The following is an 18,854-nucleotide window of genomic DNA, read 5'->3' as shown; positions in this document are numbered from 1 at the left end:
AAAACGCTTGAAATCAATTACTTTAAATCTCGCTCACTGAAAATTCGGCCGCTCTCATCAACAATAAACAACCGCTCGCAACAAATCGTTAGAGTTTTATTGTTTCATCGCCTCGAAATTTAATGTAAAACGTTTGGATTTTTGACCGAATTTCGTGATTTTTCTGCCTGAAGAGACGGATTATCGCGGATCATTCCTTGCATATACATTCACGTTAACAGTAATATGTATTCGAAAATGTAATATTCTCGTGTTTCGCGTCTATATAAAGACGAATAAAAATTTCGATTTTATGATGATCCTTCGAATAAAAAAAAAAAAAAAAAAAAAAAAAGACTTCAAGTCTAGTAACCTCCTTTTATCTATCATATTGTGATTTACTTGAGTGGTTCTCTATATAGTCTATTAATAAGATTGAACCTTTGTTAAATTGAGGTGTCTGAATATTACAGATTAAAGCTCATACATGATAAGGACTACGGAGCGAGTTACGTTCTGAAATATACGAAAGATCAAGACATCTATTAAGTGACTAAACATCCCTCTTGAGAACGATTTATTTTTGCATTTATGACGAATTAGAAACTTCATTCTAGATGTGTCAAACTATGCGTTAGACTTTGTTTTCTGTTAAAAAGTCGGTAAAACTAACTGGAAACACCTTAAAATTGAAACTATGAAGTAGATGCAGTTTAAGTATTTTTTAATTTTCGGATTTGTTTAATTAATTAAAATAAAATCATATAAGAATTTTTATTCTAATTTAATATAAGTTTATAAATTTTAAGTTTTTTGAAAATATTTTTCTTATATATTACTGTAAGGCCGCCGACTTCCAGGGGAAAACAGTTAATCACGCGTCAGGAAAACCTAGGGTCGAAATCGCATGTGGGTGGTTGCGGTAGGAGACAAAGATGACAAGTGTCTTACCCAAAACTGTTTATTCTAACTACTAAGTTAACTTACATATTATTGAGGTACAACACGATGTAGATCGTTAGGGCAATGCAGGTATGGTGACGTTGGGAACGTTTTGGGCTTCCTAGGTCGTTTTCGGAGAGACAGTCTTCTTGTGGCGCTGATGAATGAAGGGATGTGGTCCCGTTGTAGAGGAGGAGGAGTTCTGTCGGCCTCTGTAGACGGCAACCCGTTTTCCGGGATCTTCGGACAGTCTTGACTGGTGCAGACTCGACTGGAGAGGAACCGCCTGTCTGGAGGAGAACCTCCGCACTTCTTCCAAGAATGTCCGAAGGAGGATCGATCCTTGACCTTGCGACTCGGGAGTTTTATAAGATTTCCCCCCCCGAATCTCACCCTTTTGATTGGTTCTGTTCCTCCTCTCCCTCACCCCTATTGGTCATTTCTTTGTTTTTATGCGAAACCCGAGACCGATCTGAGTCGGGAGAGTTCCGAGAGGTGTTGACGGAGTCTTTGAAGTTCGTGCTCGTATTTTCCGCCGTTATGGCTCTTTCTCTGACGTTTTGTCCTCAAGCGGTCTGCCAGACGTTTCTGTGGCCATTTACCCCCATTTGTTTCCCGTTTCTGACACTCGTCCGCGAGCACCTGGACAAAGCTCCCTCTCTTTCGGTTGACATCCCCTCGGTCGTTCGTCATCGTGTCGCGTTTGTTCTAAGATAAGTTTTAGGAAAGTTTCTTTCGTGTCTGGTTTACATCACCAACACTTGTTCCTGACACGAGTTGACTCTCGAAATTTTCCGACTTTAGAACTTTATAATTATTCATCATTTTTACGCGTTTTTGCGACCCTTACATTACTTCAAAATTTTTTATTTCTGTAGAAGTATGACAGAACCGACTGAATCAGTCGATTTTAAGAAAAACAATCAAATCGGTTTTTTACAACCAATTGTGCCCAACACTGATTATGAGTTTTGCCGCCCATCAGTGATCAAGCGGTTCCGTTCCCTGAAAACTGGAAATCCGGTCGTGGGTGGCCACGTGGAGTTTTCCCGTGTTTTCTTCACGTCTGTAACGCCTAAATAGGGGCCAGTTACCATTAAAAGACCTCACGGAAGGCATTTCCCCGTTACGACCATCAAACGCATACAACTACTATTACATGACAGTTACGTCACAATTTACCACAGAGCGATATAGCCGAGAAGCTCATGCCCAACTAGCTACTACAAAATAAGAGAAGAAGAGAAGACTGGTTTTGCCAGGCCCACAATGGGGCGGCCGGGTGGTGAGAGATAGGGTGATATATTCAGAACGGATTACTCCCGAAAAATTGCTGGGGTATTTTTAAACATGTTTTTAGAGCCCGGATTTGATCTCCGGCCTCTAAAATGGTAGGCTGCCACTTTAAACGCTCGGCAATCCGTCGATAAAAATCGGTATAGCTTATATGAATTTTTGTTTTTTTTTTCATTTTTGACTTTCCACTGTAGACTTTATTTTTTAAAAAAAACCCTTCTATTTACAAATATAAGTTTGATAAATGACTTCAATAGATCGCCACGATCGGTCCAATATCAGAGTAGCCCCATTGCGCTGTTGAGGAGAAATTGTGAAATACGCCTGCCACTCTGAAAGATTCAGATTAAAACTCAGGCACTTCAGGACGACAGGCTTTATATAACAAACATTTTATTATAAAAATGGCCAAATTTATTTATTGCCGTATTTCTTTTATTTTAAGAAGGACATTTCTTCACATTTTGACGTTTCGGCAATTAAGACATATTAGATTTGTGTAAAATATTTTTGTTGCATGACATAGTTTTGGCGATCTTTTTTTCCCCCCTTTTACTATTTTGTGTGCAGTCTTGTTATTCGTAATAAAACCTTAAATTGCACTAATTTTATTCTCTCTCTTTATATCAATAACAAGATGCATCTTACATCAATGGCATCGTGTACAGGACTATCAATCTGCGAATTTTTCCCTGGTCTGGAGAAAACTTAAGGGCTTATAATAGGATCAGTTCCTACGCTCTACAAATTAATTTTATTTTTTACTAACAAAAAATTTAAAGTACGCTTTACAATCGACGCCATCTTAAAATATAAAAATAACAAATAAAATAAATTCTTAAGAAATAATGTGAAAATTTATATAAAAGAACGGGGGGAAAAATTTGTATCTGTGATAGAAAACGCTAATATCGCAATACATTTTGCCGATAGATCGATTTGTAATTATTTTTTAAAATTGGCTCTTGATCTGGCAACACTTCTTATCGGTTAGAAAGCGGGAAAAAATAGATTGTGATTTGTAAACACGAAGTATTATTCCGTATTTTTCGAAGGTATTGAACTATTTATAATACTCGTAATACATTTAAACGATATTGAAACTATATTTCATAGCAAAGGTGAAGTAACGATTCTTGGAATTTAAGTATTTTAAAGAAATTTCGATGTTAAGTATCAACTGTCAAATAATTTACTTGAAGTAACTTTTAGGTCATTTATCTATAAATGTATATATATATTTATATGTACGAAGGGTAGAAATGTAGCGGTTGGGGCTTTGTTAGAGCTGTGGTCCATGCCTAAAGGAGTAAAAAGTCAAAGGAACCGACGTGCACTGCAAAATATAGCCTCCTGATATTAGCTTATCAAACTGATTCAAGATTAATTCATACCTTATTTTATACAATTTATTTTATAAATGTCTACTAGGACATATCTTATTATCAGGACTTATTGTACTGGTGTTTTGTTTCTATAAATGGAGGAAAACTTATTCAGAAAAAACAGACTTTATTGTTCACCTGGTATTTCGCCTGTACACACTATTTGTGTTTTCGGACCTCGAGGTCCCTCTTTGGCAGGTTTACAATAACATGATACTAAAAACAAAATTTATAACAATTACAACAATACATTAAAAAAATTCCCTATAATAATATATAGCCTACATTTTAGATTGACTTACAGTTTCCTTTTGGTTAATTACATTGAGATGTAAATAAATAAACAGAAGGATTCCCATCAAAAAACATTTATTCCTGTAAGAAGGTAATTCAAAACATCCTTTTATAAAAATTACAACGTGAAAAAAGGATTTAAAAATGCTTTTTACTCACTTATTTATTGTTTGCTGTTGCATGCACTATTACCATTTCTGCTTATCATACTCACTTTATAAACCCCTCAGTCTATTCTTCTGTTATCGATAATACTGTTCCATGATGGGTGGTTTCTCTATACAAGTTATTATTGATTCTGTTGTTTTGTCTTTTTATGTAAATATGTTTGTATAATTGTCTTTTAAAATTATTTCTTTCCTTTTTGTTTATTTTTATTGTATTTAAATCTATTTCACATCCTTGTTTATTACAGTGTTCTGCTACTGCCGAATTTGCATAATTTCCTTTGATATGTTCCTTTATACGTATTTTTAATTTTCTTTTTGTCTCTCTATACATTCTTCTTTGCCCACAACTGCAATCAAATGAATATACTACCTCTTTTTCTTCTGTTATTTCCAGTTTTTTATTAGTTCCATAATTTAAATATTTTTTGGTTGAGTCGATTTTTTTGGTATTAAATTTATTTTATTAACTAATACAGTGTTTTCTTAACTCTTTCGAATAATTTTGGGATATACGTTAATTTTACAAAATTTTTTTCTTTTATCATATTGTTTTTTTCCTTTATATGTCAATAACTATCTTCTGTATCCATTTATCTAGTAGTATCTTCGGTAATCATTTAATATGAACATTTTAACTATTTGTTTTATTTCTGATTTTTGATTTTCTAATTTACTTGTTCTATTTTGTATTTTATTTATATACATTTTAAATATATTAAATTTCATATTTATTGGCACATTTGACTTATAGTTAAGAACCTTAGGTATCTGCATAGGCTTGACATATTTTTTTATATACTAATTTATCTTCTTTTCTTTTCTGTGTAAATAATTAATACTATTTTGTTTTTCTGTTTCTAATTCAAACTGGATATTTGCTTTAATTCAGTTTGCTTGTTCCAATCTTAACCTCTTATTTGTTTTTCTATTGTCAAATATAATATATTTGGCAGTACTATGGTACTATGAGATAAAGTAAGGTCCTTATTCCATGGATCATATATACAAGTTGCATATTTCATCGTCAATTACATTCACAGACAGTTGTTGTTAGTGAACCTGATACTAAATTGTTGCAAAATTTCAATATTGCAAAAAGTTTCTTATTGACTATACAAAATGATAGAAAAATTTTAGAACTGGAATTTGATATCTCTGGAATAGATCATTGGGTTATTGTTACTTAATATTACCCTAGGTATTGAAGATGGTGGTGCTTCCAGTCGCCATCTTGTTTGCGCACGCACATGTACAAACCGGTGCTTACAAGATAAGAAAGGCTATTGCATTCCAAACTTTTCGCTTCAAAAAGAGGGTCGTTTAGTGTTGCTAAATTTTGTCGCTAGATGGTGTCTTTACACCCCTATTCAGAGAGACGAACGCATACCCAGTTGTTTTATTGGCTTCAAAACTTTATGTAAACTTTTTAATCACATTATATTTATTAACCCAGACTGAATCTAATGAATATATATATATATATAATATAGTCTATATGTTTATCTTTTATGCACTTACATGGTATGTTATGAGAATTTAGTAAAAGTCTATTAAAAAAAATAATTTGTGTGGAAATGTCTTTCCATAAATATTTATAAAATTATTGTTTATTAGTAGTAATTCTTTTTTCATGCATTCTAAATCCTAAGATATGATTTCTTAATTATTGATTTTTAATTGAGATAAATTTTTTTAGATTATTTCACTACTGAAGAAATTCATAGTTACTCTTATTTTTCTACAGATCATAAGCTTTTATGTGATATGACATGTAACTGAAACCAAATATTACATCATGTAATAAGATTTTTTTTTTCTATTTAAAATCAAATGTAAGATAGTTGAAAATTTTTATAAATTTATAAAAAAAAATATAAAACAAAAATATGACAAATACAGTTAAAGAAATTTATAAATTTTGTTTTTAGAAAGATTAGATGATATGATCATAGGCAATGCGTCTTTCAAATCAATACACAAAAACATGTTTAAAATACTCCTCTTTTCTATCTTTATGTCAGCAATATTTAAAAAAAAAAAAAAAATACAAAATATGATTTTATCAATTAATCATTTATAAGAAAGCATTTGTGATTTAAAACTAATTAGTGCTATGCCTTCTGCTTTTTCAATTTAATCATGCCACAATATTATGATAATATATCATATGATTCTTAGAATAATATTTTAAAAATTAAATAAATATTATACAGAACAAATAAACCAGGCGAAAGGAGGATATATCCTGCTTATCCATATCTTTTCAAGTTATTCTGAGTATGAGAAATCGCTTTTTTAACAAAATGACTTAAATAAGCTGATTTATGTGGGAAGGAATGAAGGAATAATCTTTAAAATTTATATCCTGAACTTATTAAAGAAGAAAGAATGTCAAGGATAAGTCAATATACGTGATATCATCCATTTGTTTGTAATAAATTAACTCTGTATCTTCTGTTTCACTTATATTTTTTAAATTCGACAATAATAAAACAAAAAGAAGACAAAGTACCACGCCCCTATTCACTTTCCAACCGTGGTATATTTACACCCATTGCGTTCCGTCACGTGATTCAGAACATGCTCCTAGCAACCAAGGACTATATACTACATAATTAATATAGTCCTTGTAGACAAGACATTTCACTTTACAGAGATTAAATATAAAAAACGGGAGCACCAGATGACAGGTACAATATTGTTTCATAAAGTAACTTTCTCAAGGGAGTAATATTTCCTTTCATTTGTGTTATCCATAAACGAGTGGGTTGCAAATGCATTTAGTACGTAATCCCGTTGCACATTTTCTCTCGCATAAATCAGAATAAACATATGCGAGAGTTATTCGTAAGCAACAACATATATGAGGGACTAAGAAGCTTTTTCTACCCGTTGCAACGCTCAGGCTTTAGGGGTGTAACAGAACCCTGCCAGCCACCATGAGAAACTGTTTTGTCCCCTGTGCATTCTCGAAATGCGATAGCCTCTCTTATCTCGTAAGCAACGGTGCAAACAAGATAGCAACCGTCGAGATTAACCAATACGCACCTAGATTTAAACTTTTTTTAAACAAACATTTTTAAAACGTAAATTTGCTACTTACTTTTTCCCGAGACTTTGGTTTCATTTCCTTACTTTTGATCAAAGACGAAAAATAAAAATTTCATCATTCTACCTCAAATCCAAAATTTCATCATTCTACCTCAAATCGAATTATGAGATTGGATACATCAGTGATTTGAACAGAATTTGCCTGGAATGTATGTAAAAGTTTAAGCCTCTAAGGAACTCAGCCTTACGATTCACATCTCTTGCCTTTTCAGCAGCGAGAGGCAGCTTCTCCATAGAGGGTTGCGCTTGCAATCCACGCCCACCTTGCCTTCCATATGTCGGTCACATTGTCTCATGGCGTTGTAATTCACGATTACATATCCTTGGTTATGACACATTTAACACATATAACACAATTACACACATTTAACACATTTAGCATGCATTTAACACATTTAGACAACATTTAACATGGAAATTACCATTGGCCATATTTTCCTACTTGTTAACTTTAAAAAATTAGAGAAAATTGTACAAACTTTAAAAAAACACATAAACCTATATAACACTCAACAACATGCACCATCTGTTTAACCAATAACCGAAATCAAAATTCACATTATTTCTCATGTTTTCAGAACGGAAAATTTTGATGAAAATTTGCAAAAAAAAAACCATCAGTACAAACAGTGCCATCTACATTTCATTTCTAAACATGCTTGCCATCGAGATTACCGGAAGTGCCACCATCTTTGATACCTAGGGTAACATTAACTGATCATTGTATCAAGAAAAAAAGTCTGCACATCTGCAGACCCAACCCTGTCTACCAACCCTTAATTTATTAAAATCTGCTGAGAAATTTAGAAGGAGTTCAGCTAATAAAAAACTTCATGTAATGTATATATATGTATATAATTTTAAATACTGTTTCATTATAATGTCTCTAAAATTAAGGAATTTAAATTCTAAACAATACAGCTCGAACCTCATGCCAAATATCACATAAAAAGAAAGTAAAAACACACTGAGTGCAGTGTTGACGGGTTTTTATTTTTGCTAGCTTTTTCAATGAACTTATATTTATTATCTTCAGGCAAACAAAAATTTTAAAAATAGAACACAATATTCTAATGTAAATGGAACAAAGAAATTAATAAAATATAGTATTTCTTTCAGAAATAATGAAGAAATATTTGAACAGTGCTACCAAAACTTCCAGTATTCAAAAACCAAAAAGAGATGATGATTATTCAGTATCAAGATGTTCTTCTATTCCTCGTCTTCGAACATCAGGCAGCATGGGCGTAATAAGTAATATTCCCATTAGTGTAATAAAACAAAGGTAAAAATACTTCAATGTATTGTGTTTAATTTAAAAAAATCTAACTTAACTGTAGTGTTTTTAAAATAAATATGTAATAAATAGCAATAGTATGTTGATAAATTAATAGATATATTAATTAATATGTTAATATATACTTATTGGTATGTGACTATTCAGATGTATTAACAATCTCTCATCAAGATGTGAACTATTTTTTAAATGTAGAATAATGTACATTAATTTATTTTCATAATAGAGATAGTGTTGTATGAAAACCATAGCTCAGAATTTCTATATTTAATAAGTATTTAACATGTATATTCAATGTGAAATATAGTTAATTTATACTTTTTTTAAATTATACATTATATAAAATATAATGAATAGTGTTTATAATATGCTGTTGAACATTTTCACTCTATTGAGAAGTCAGTAGTCAGCTTCTGGTATAAATTATTTTAAATATCAACATCTTAAACTGAATAGTTGAATAGTTTTTTTTTTTTTTTTTTAAAATGGGCAGCTAAGTAGCCTAAAAAGAAAGGTCTGGCTGTCTGATTCATTCTGGAACACTAAAAGAAAATAAAAATTGGCGATCGTTTGATTTTTAGAGTGACTGTGTCCTTTTAATTGTATAAAAAAATATTTATTCATCCGATGGAAATGAAAGAGTTATATATTAAAGTCAAATAATTGCTGGTTTACTTCAGGCTATATTACTACTACTATTAATAATTAAATACAAAGTAATTTGGCACTAGAGGTAGACATTAGGTGCCATCTCTTGATAAATTTAATAATTATGATTACGTTAATATTTTTAAAAATTTAGAAGGTTCTGGAAGAAAAGAATCAGCCTGAAGTGGGATTCAAACTCCGACTCTAGCTTGCCATGCAGATGTGTTGCCAGTTATGCTGTCCAGACCGCTGTCTGATCTTCATCTCCAGAACTATTAATTTAGATATGCACCATGCTGGAATAAAGTGATAGCTATGTAAGGGCCATGGAGGGTGTTACAGGCCAGGGTGATGAAATAATTCCCAGTCAATGCCATGAGTAACTTGATGTTTCATTTGTATTGCATTGTATTGCATTTTCTGATAAAAATGAGTTTCCAAAAATGTCTATAACATAAAAATATCAAATATTCTAAAATGTGTAGCACAGTGAGGTAGTTTTTTAGTAACATTTACAATAAGTCTATGATGAAAATTATAATTATATTAAAATATATTATTAATTATACAAATGCAACTTTATTTGTAAAAAGTATGTTTTCATTAAAAATGGATACAAGCAATCAGGATGTAAAATTTGCAATGCTTGCTTATAGAAAATGTTAATTCTCAAGAATATTATTGAACACTTACATTTGAATAATGTTTGAAACCTCATCTTATTAGTATAAGTATTCTATTTAAATTGGCTATTAAGTATTCTATTATTGGCTAATCTAACACTAAATTGGCATAGATAAAGAATATGTTAATAGCAGATTAAATGAGTGATTTTCATCCTTCTTTGATACTGACAGACTAATTATAAAATCCCTAACAAAAGTCATATAAGAAGAAAAGAATGAGTATCATTTAAGCATAAGCAAAAGAATTTTACTGAAAAAGAATAACCATAATCATGTCTGTCAAAAGAGCATGTGAATAGAAAAGTGACAAATAGATGAGAAACATAAGATTAAATTGGTCATTGGGCACAATCAGAAGAGCTTCTAGTTGATTACTTTGCAATAAAATGAATATCTTCTAATTGAGTTTTTGAATACTATGTGAATAATAGTAATTTATCTTTTTTCAAAATTTTTTCATCTATTATTATATTTATTGGTCAAAAATGAGAAATTATTTTATCCACTATAAATGGTCACAAATGATTAGTAATTTTTTAAATATTTTATATGCAATTAGCAAATAAAATTGTTAGCTGAAACAATTTATTGCACTTAATGTGATCTCCAGTAGTTTTTAATTTTTTTTGAGTTTTATTATTACAGTAGGAACTTGATAATTTGTCACATCCAGGATGGGGGGTGATGAATTATAGAAAATTCTAGGAAGAATAATTAAAACAAATACTTCTGTATTTAAAATGTGTTTTTAGTTTTAATTAACACAATACATAACTTTTATATCCTATTTTTTACAAAATCTTTTGGATAACATTTTATCAAAGTTAAGAATATAATTTAAAAATTACCTTACATACTTTAAATCTTGACAGAATGTTAAAAAATTGTTCTTTTGTCTTTATATATGTGTGCATATTACATTTTTAAAAACTGCATGAATTTTTTAGATTATTTTTTTCATCACTTTGTGATTGCTAAGTTGTGCACATGCCACATTGTGATTAAGTTCAGAATTTCTAAAATATGACTTGGATTAACTATTAACTGGTGTGAATACGATTAACATTTGAGTGATGAACGTTTTTGTAACCCCTTCTCGGCTCTTCTTTGGGCTTTTTTTTAATTCAAAACAGGCTGGCAGTTAACCTTTGACTATAAAATCGAATGGTGAGAGATTTCAAATACCATATGTGCATGCATTCCCCATACAATGTTTAAATAAGATCAAACGATAGGATGATTTGAATGCAGAGAACCTTTGTGCATGTGTTTCCCTTTAAATATGATTGAAAATTAAATATTGTTGTCTAGAATTTCTGCCTCATTTTGCTGTTTGTATCATTCAATGCATTTTGATAACTGTTTCTCAACTTCTTTGTAATTAAAATGTTGAGAATTAGTTGTCATCTTTGTCATCATCATCATTATTTGCTTCTTCGTTGTTTATGTCCTTGTTAGTTACTTGCTCTATTATTTCATTGTTGAAAATTTCATACCCCAAATCTGAGCTATCCACATACAGCCAGTCATTTACATCACCCTGTTATATTTGAAAAGTATTGTTACACATTCAAGAAATATCATTCAGCAGTTGTTTGTTTTCATGATTGTTACTTCTGATGACCAAATTTTATTGCACTTTGAGACAGTCTCAATGTTTCTTTTGAACATTATTTCTTGCTTTGGCAATGTTGAAAATTGCATGTTCAATAGTGTATTGTTTCCAAAATTGTCCAAATTTGTACATGTATCAGAAGAAATAAAATGTTGAACAAATATATTTTAGTAGCAATGCTTCAAATTTTCAATTACTCCCTGATCCATTGACTGAATCAGAGAGGTTGTGTTGGGAGAAGAAAGACACATTTTATATCTTTTTCAACTTCTAAATAATTCAATGGATGTGCTGGAGCATTGTTCATAATTAAAAGCACTTTTTCTGGTACATTTTTACTTATCTGGTTGTTATACCATGTATATAACAGGGAAAGTATAGTGATCAGTCAAAAAATGACCCTACCAAGATTTTTACATTTTTGGACTCAAGAGCTTGAAATGTTGAGAAATGCAAAAAAAATTCAGGGGTTTTTTCTGTATGTATGGGTGTGTGTGGGGGGGACATGATTTTGTTTACCCTCTTTGAAGCTTTATAACTCTTGTGCTTTTTGTCGAAAATTTCTGAAACTTTCTAAGGAGGTTTATTAGGGCTTTTAGGGGATTGATGCTTTTAAATTTTGGTGATTTAAAGGTTGAGGGGTGAGGAGATAAAGGGGTGTGTCATATCTTGAATAGGGTCAGAGTTAATGACGATTTTACTCATTATTAGCATTCACAATTTTTTATAAAACCCATTTCTTCCCTCAAAATTAAACTTTTTGCCATTTTTTAATAATTAAAAATATAAAAAGCTTTTAAATAAAATATAACAGATGGTGCCACCAAATGTTTCTGGAAAAGTTAAACAACTTATTGCTGGATTTTTAGATTTAAGATACAGTTTCACCTGAACTACAAAAACATTACAAAACCAGGTTGTAAAAATTTCTTGATCCCTCCTTGCATTTTTTAAACATAATAGTCAACAGGCAATAATTTTTGATTAAAATTTTTTAGAGCTCTTGGTTTTTTAGCTTTCCCAATCACTATTAATGGAAGTTTATGATTTCCATTTGCATTTGAACAAACCATAATAGTCAGTCTTTCTTTCCTCATTTTATATCTTGGAGCCAAAGTTTCTGAACTAGGCACTAAAGTTTTTGTTTGTAGAGCTTCTCAGTACAGACCACTTTTATCACAGTTATATACTTGTTCTCTGCTTAAGTCTAAATTTGAAATCTGAGAGATCAAGATTTTCAATAACTTTTAACACATTCATTATCAGCAGTCCTAACTTCTCCTTGAATAGACAGCTGCCAAATTCTGTGTCACTGTTTAAATTTCCAGTGTCTCTATGCTTGCCTTAAATTCAGGATTTTGTTTATTTTTGTATTTATCTCTAGTCCTCTTTGGATTAAAATGGACCACTCAGAGGAATGCCTAAACATTGTTGTTTATACGAACCATAAATATATAGCTTCATGTAAATCTGTGTTTGCCACTAGAGTAAATCTAATATGTTTACTTACATCACCATTGGAAAATTCCATTCTTGACAGGAATTTTGTAAATTTTAGTTTGCTGGCTCTTTCTGTTTTTCTAAGCCCCTTCAGAATTTTGAATTTCAATGGTAGATCAATAGATTGGTAATTACATGATCTTTTTTAAGTCATTACAGGAAATATACTCCACTTTTAATTTATCCAAAAACAGTATGTAAAACGAGAATCAAAACTTGGAACGATAAACACAATGAAAACATATGTACGCATTGCTAAATATAGCAGCTGACCAGAACTGGCTATTACATACTATGTATGAAATATGAGTCAGCATCTAAAAATAACACCTTTTCAAGGTGATGAATTATTGGGTTTCTACCATAATTAAAAAATAATATCTTAAAACTTTGGCTGTAGGATGTGTCTTATACATGAGAGCAAATTATCCATGAAATAGTCAACATTCCTTTACAACTTTCACTTTTATGTCTTATGCATGAGGAAGACCTATATACTAGGTTTTAGTTAATTGGATTAATATTTAATAATAATAATAATAAATTGGATTAATATTTATCAAAGAATTTAAAAAAATATACTCTCTATGGTTTTTTTATTGGATAATAATAAAAGAAATGATTTAAATTAAATTTTACAGACCTTCAGCACAGTCAACATTTTCTTCTAATTATTCATCAAAATTACGCCAACTTGTACAGCGTGTTAGTGTTACAGAGAAACGTTCTGTGAAAGATGTAAGACCTTTATCAGAAAAGTGGTATATGCAGAAATGTATTCAGCAAGTGCAAGAGGTAAGTTTACTAAGTTTGAAAAATTTCAGAAAGTTTATATTTGTACATTTGTATTTCAGTATCTGAACCCTCTGTATTTGAATTCCCATTACAATAAATGATGCTCTTTAGTACTCCATTATAACATCTGAATTAAAGAATCCTGATATTACAAATTTATTTCAAGCTTATTTATGAAAAATTTGAAAATTGCACTAATAAAAATGGAAATTAGGGGTAGTTCTGTTTCTGATATCTGTCTGTTTTATTCAATGTCATTTTGTCTGTGTTCCATTTTGGTTATGTATTTTTATTACAAAATTTCAGTGCTATCTTATGAGCTTATTCTTAACAGTTCATTATATAGGGTCATTATCTCATTTATCTACTTTATTGTTGTTCTTTTATATAGTAATATGAAAAACATTTTTCTTGCCATCTACTACATGTTAAAGAAAACATGATTATTATAGAATTCTTAATACGGTAGAACTTTGTTATTTCAGTATCAGATAATTCAACGTATCACGTTATTAGAGGTCATGTTTAGTCCCCAGCTAAGAGAATAGGATTTTGCATGCAGTTTAGTTGAGATAATTAGAAATACTTGTGCAATGAAATTTGAAGTCATTATCTGGTCTGATGACCCACAAAAATATCATTTAATCTTCTATCATATTATGTGTTTATATGAAAGTTTCCATGCCAAAGTGGCAGTTTCAGTTTTGGTTTTACCAATTATACATTGATTTGTTGGACATTCATTCAAGGTCATTCAGACATCATACACATTACCAATGAAGAGAGAACTTTTTTATTTTTATAGAAGAAATCTGTTTGGCATTTAATTATTTTGGCCATTTTTCACAAAAATCTATTTTGGTAATTCCAAAATTCATTAAATACATGTGTGTATTTAGGATAGAATGCATACATATAGCTTTAGCCATTAGTAGAGCATGTTTTCGTCAGATTAAATGATTTTTGTAATCTCAAACTCAAGATGGTGAATTCTTCATAGAACTAGTCATTGATCCTCTAGACAAAATTTGTGGTAATTTGTTTTGAAGCACTTAAGCTTCTTTTGTACATTATTTTCAGGTCTTGCTTTGAATGTAATTTGGTTACATTTAAGTAAGTAACCAAATTACATTATGTTGTTTTTAGTAAGTACACGCCAACTGACAGTTTTTCAAAATAGTTTAAATTATTAGAGGGCCAGACGTTCTGGTCTCCAATTTGATCAAAACTTGGAAAATCAGTTTTTAGAAACATTTGAGAAGTGAGTCTTAATTATTTTGACAAGGAGCTATTTTGTGTTTAAGGCTACATTGTTCAAATTGGAGACCTCAATATCTGGCCCTCTCCTTGTAAGTAATAACTCATAATATTAATGCATTTGTAAGTGAACAGGTGAAATTATATAAGATAATGTCATAATTTTATTTGAGAATTACAAAAAACTTTGATTCGAGAAATGTTTGGATAATTTAAAGTTTTTTTTTTTGGTCCCTTGAATTTCAAAATAATGAGGTTTTATTGTAAAGGGTTGTTAGGAATTTTTTTACAGACTCTTTACAAACTTATTTGTTGAATTACTGCTTATAAAGATAGCCTTCAATGACTGCATTAAATGCTCTTTAGTAAGATAATTGGAGTTAAATCATGGATTGATAGATATATTAAAGTATTTGTGTTATTTGAGGAAATTAGTTGAGAATATTCAGATGGATTGACATCAGGTTAGCATTTTAACTTAAAAAATAATGAAAACCTTTTAATATTAAGATTGTTTTCAGAAACACATTAAATTTATAGTGGGATATGTTGTTTTTGTCAATTTATTTAATAAAAATATAGCAAATCCTCACTTAACATTATAACATTGTTGAGGAAAGATACATTTGTAATTATTTACAATTATTTCTGTTGAATTTTCTTTATAAATAGTAAAATTGATTCTATGAAATGGGAAATAAATGCTGGAGCTTGCAAACATGATCCAATAAGAATAATATTAAATGAATTATTTTTCTTAAAATCTGGTTATTATAGTCTGTATTTGTTATACTTTCACTTTTTTTTCGAATAACATGAACTTATAATCACATTAACAACATGTAAAACATCATTTAATGTCAAAATAAATAAATGTGCCTTGTTTGCATTTACCATTTTAAATTTATATAGTGCACTCTTTAGTTCATAGGAATAACTAATTGTTTGTTTTTGAATTGCATATTGGAGATACTCCTTATAATTTTCCCTCTGTGAACATTTTTTCTCTACCCATTTCTAGAGTGAGGATTTAGCTTTCCTCCACATACCATTCACCACCACCACCACCACCACCACCACAGACAGCCATCACTCACTGATTCTCAAAATTGGGTAAATAATTATCTTACTTCTATTTAAAATTTATTTTGTATACTAGCACTTTCTATATATTAACAGGACTTATTATACTGGAAATTATGGATGCAGATATTTAGTCTTACAGATCAAAAATAATGTTCTTTATTTAGTTCACCTGTACAGGTGAACTAAATAAAGAACATTACTACTAGAAGAACTATATAGAAAGTACTAGTATAGAAAATAAATTTTAAATAGAGTTAAAAAGGACAAAAAGGCATAATAATTAATTATCTTATCTGTTTTCATTAATCTTTCTTAAATATGATAAGTGTAATTAACATTTATTTTAATCTTTCATATTAGAGAAGTGTTGGGTTTTTATTTAGAAATTTAGTGATGTTTTTGTAACAAGAAATATACCAAATGAACTTAACTCTTGCTTATGTCATTTGGCCTATAGGAGAATTGGACATATGGACACACAGGAATAGTGAATGCTCACAGGACATATGCAACAACATTCTCAATAACATTCACCTGTGGAGTATTAAGCATAGGCAATCCATTAACACAGACAAATGCAAAAGCATGATAATTGGTAGGAACATGCCACTCATCAGGAAGCTTACCCTTTGAATAGGTGCTCACAGAATAAAGCAAACAACAGAAATTAAATATTTAGGTGTTATTCTTGGTGAGGGACTTAACTTCATACCTCACATCAAATACATCACAGACAAAGCTAAAAAGATGGTCAATGCCCTCATTAGTATCGCTAGGAACACATGGGGTCTTGGCCCTATTACTACTGAGCTTATTTACAGGGCTGCAATTCAGCCAGCACTCTTCTATACCATACAGGTCTTAAGGCCACGTGGCTGCCAAAGTCCATAGCTAAAAAACTGTTATTTATTCAAAGGATTGCAGCTCTCTGCATTTGTAAGGCTTATAGGACTGCACCCACTAATGCCCTTTTGGTAATGTCAGGATTAACCCCTATCAACTTAGAAATGAAATGCATTATTTGGCAGAAAAATCTCGTCACCTTACCCTGGTGAGATCATAGTGACTTGGATGTCGATAAAATGATTAGAGTAGGTAAGATTTTCCCCAGTTTGACCTTGATCGATGATATCAAAAAATTCAGCACCGACAAAAATATCCTCCTGAATTACGATTACCACCCTCCCATCAGCTTGCCCCTGACATTTACTTCGAAGATCCAGGTGATCATCCCACATTTAGGATTTACACTGATGGTTCCAAGATGGGTGGCAGTGTGGATGCCACTTTTGTCCAACTTAGGCCGCGAGCTTCACAACACTTGCTTCCGTCTAGGTATGCACTGCTCAATAACACAGGTGGAAACTAGCTATTTATATGAGCTTAATTCACAAAAGACACTATTTACACTATCGCATTTACTCTGACAGTAGGGTAGCTTTACACAGTGGTGATATTCAGTGGGTTCGCACAGGTTCGGCCGAACCCGTTGTTAAAATTTTCAGTTTTCCAAACAGGTTCGCCCGAACCCAGTTTTTAAAATTTTCAGTTTCCCGAACCTTGTTAAACACGCGGAACATTTCTGGGTTTGTTTTTTTTTTTTTTTTTAAATATATTAAAATATGCGTATTATACTCTGTAATACTACTAAACTAGAGCCTTATACCCCGTTCGCACCGAGCATTTCAATCTAGATTGTGAGCAAGGTCGGGACTATGTCTTGGTGCGATCTCTCTCTCGATCATTTCAATCTCGACCAAAACGAGGTTTAATCGCGATCGATTCAAGAGAGTTCTTGAAAGTAGATCCAGTCATAAGAGAGATCCCGGAATGCCACGCGCGCGAGATAATACAAGATGGCTGTGGAACACGTGTCGGGTTATGGACAGCGAAAGAAAAAGGATGATGTATCTCGAGAGATGATGACATCTGTCTATAACCAGGAGTACCATTTTGCGGTGAAGAATTTCACTGCCAAAAAAAAAAAAAAAAAGGTTGACAGCAATAAAATACTATTGTTACCTGGTCTTCACCCAGGGCTCGTTAAGTTCCAAATACGCCACTGATTGTTAGATATATCGCAAGAAAAGGTATTGTATTTATTTTTAGCTAAAACTTCCATTTCGTTTGTCGATGATTGTCAGGGAAAATTTTCTGCTAGCGAACCCCTTGTTAAATATTTCGAATATCACCACTGGCTTTACACAGGATTGCAAAGTCTGATAGCCACTTAAAACTCATTTTTCTCATACACCACTTTCTCAGACACTTAGACAACAACATTAGAATAGATTTCCAATGGGTCCCGGGTCATGCGGGGGGGTTGTCAGCAACAAGACCGCTGACCATCTTGGCAAACAAGCTGCAAAAGTCTTCAGTCACTAGTACTTTCAGTTACATTTCTACCTTGTACATCAACAATCACATCAAGAAGCAAATCATTCTCTGGCAAGACAGCTGGGATCATGACACCACTGGTAGGCTCAACTACACTTTCATCCCCAAGGTTGACACTGCTACGACTTTTTGTCACTTATACCCTAGTTACACCCTCACTCAGCTACTTACAGGACATGTCAACTTTAAGCAATACTTGCATAGATTTAACCTTGGGGACAATCCACAATGCAATTGTGGTATTCAGAAGGACCAAACACCACTTCACTTAGTTTTTCGCTGCAATAGGTACAATTACATTAGGGATAGTTTAATGCGAGCTGCTATTTTTGAAGAGTACAACTGGCCTTGCAATCCACACTAACTCATTCATATGTGTACAATGTTCCATCATCT

The 18,854-nt window shown here is 31.5% G+C and overlaps 1 protein-coding gene across 1 annotated transcript in view; it reads left to right on the top strand.

Moving 5' to 3' along the window:
* Positions 1–3,247: 3,247 nt before the first annotated feature.
* Positions 3,248–18,854, top strand: part of LOC136979886 (kinetochore protein NDC80 homolog) — a 74,883-nt gene continuing 59,276 nt past the window's right edge. The window contains exons 1-3 of the mRNA XM_067275911.1: positions 3,248–3,272; positions 8,285–8,462; positions 13,565–13,718. Coding sequence (XP_067132012.1) covers positions 8,302–8,462; positions 13,565–13,718 — 315 coding nt within the window. The 5' untranslated portion in view covers positions 3,248–3,272; positions 8,285–8,301. The remainder of the gene's footprint in view (positions 3,273–8,284; positions 8,463–13,564; positions 13,719–18,854) is intronic.

Source organism: Centruroides vittatus, unplaced genomic scaffold (genome assembly GCF_030686945.1).
Source record: "Centruroides vittatus isolate TY-2023 unplaced genomic scaffold, ASM3068694v2 contig_651, whole genome shotgun sequence".
In the NCBI taxonomy this organism is placed as follows: Eukaryota; Metazoa; Arthropoda; class Arachnida; order Scorpiones; family Buthidae; genus Centruroides; species Centruroides vittatus.
The sequence above is the reverse complement of the archived record's forward strand: the minus strand, read 5'-3'. Positions and strand labels throughout refer to the sequence as shown.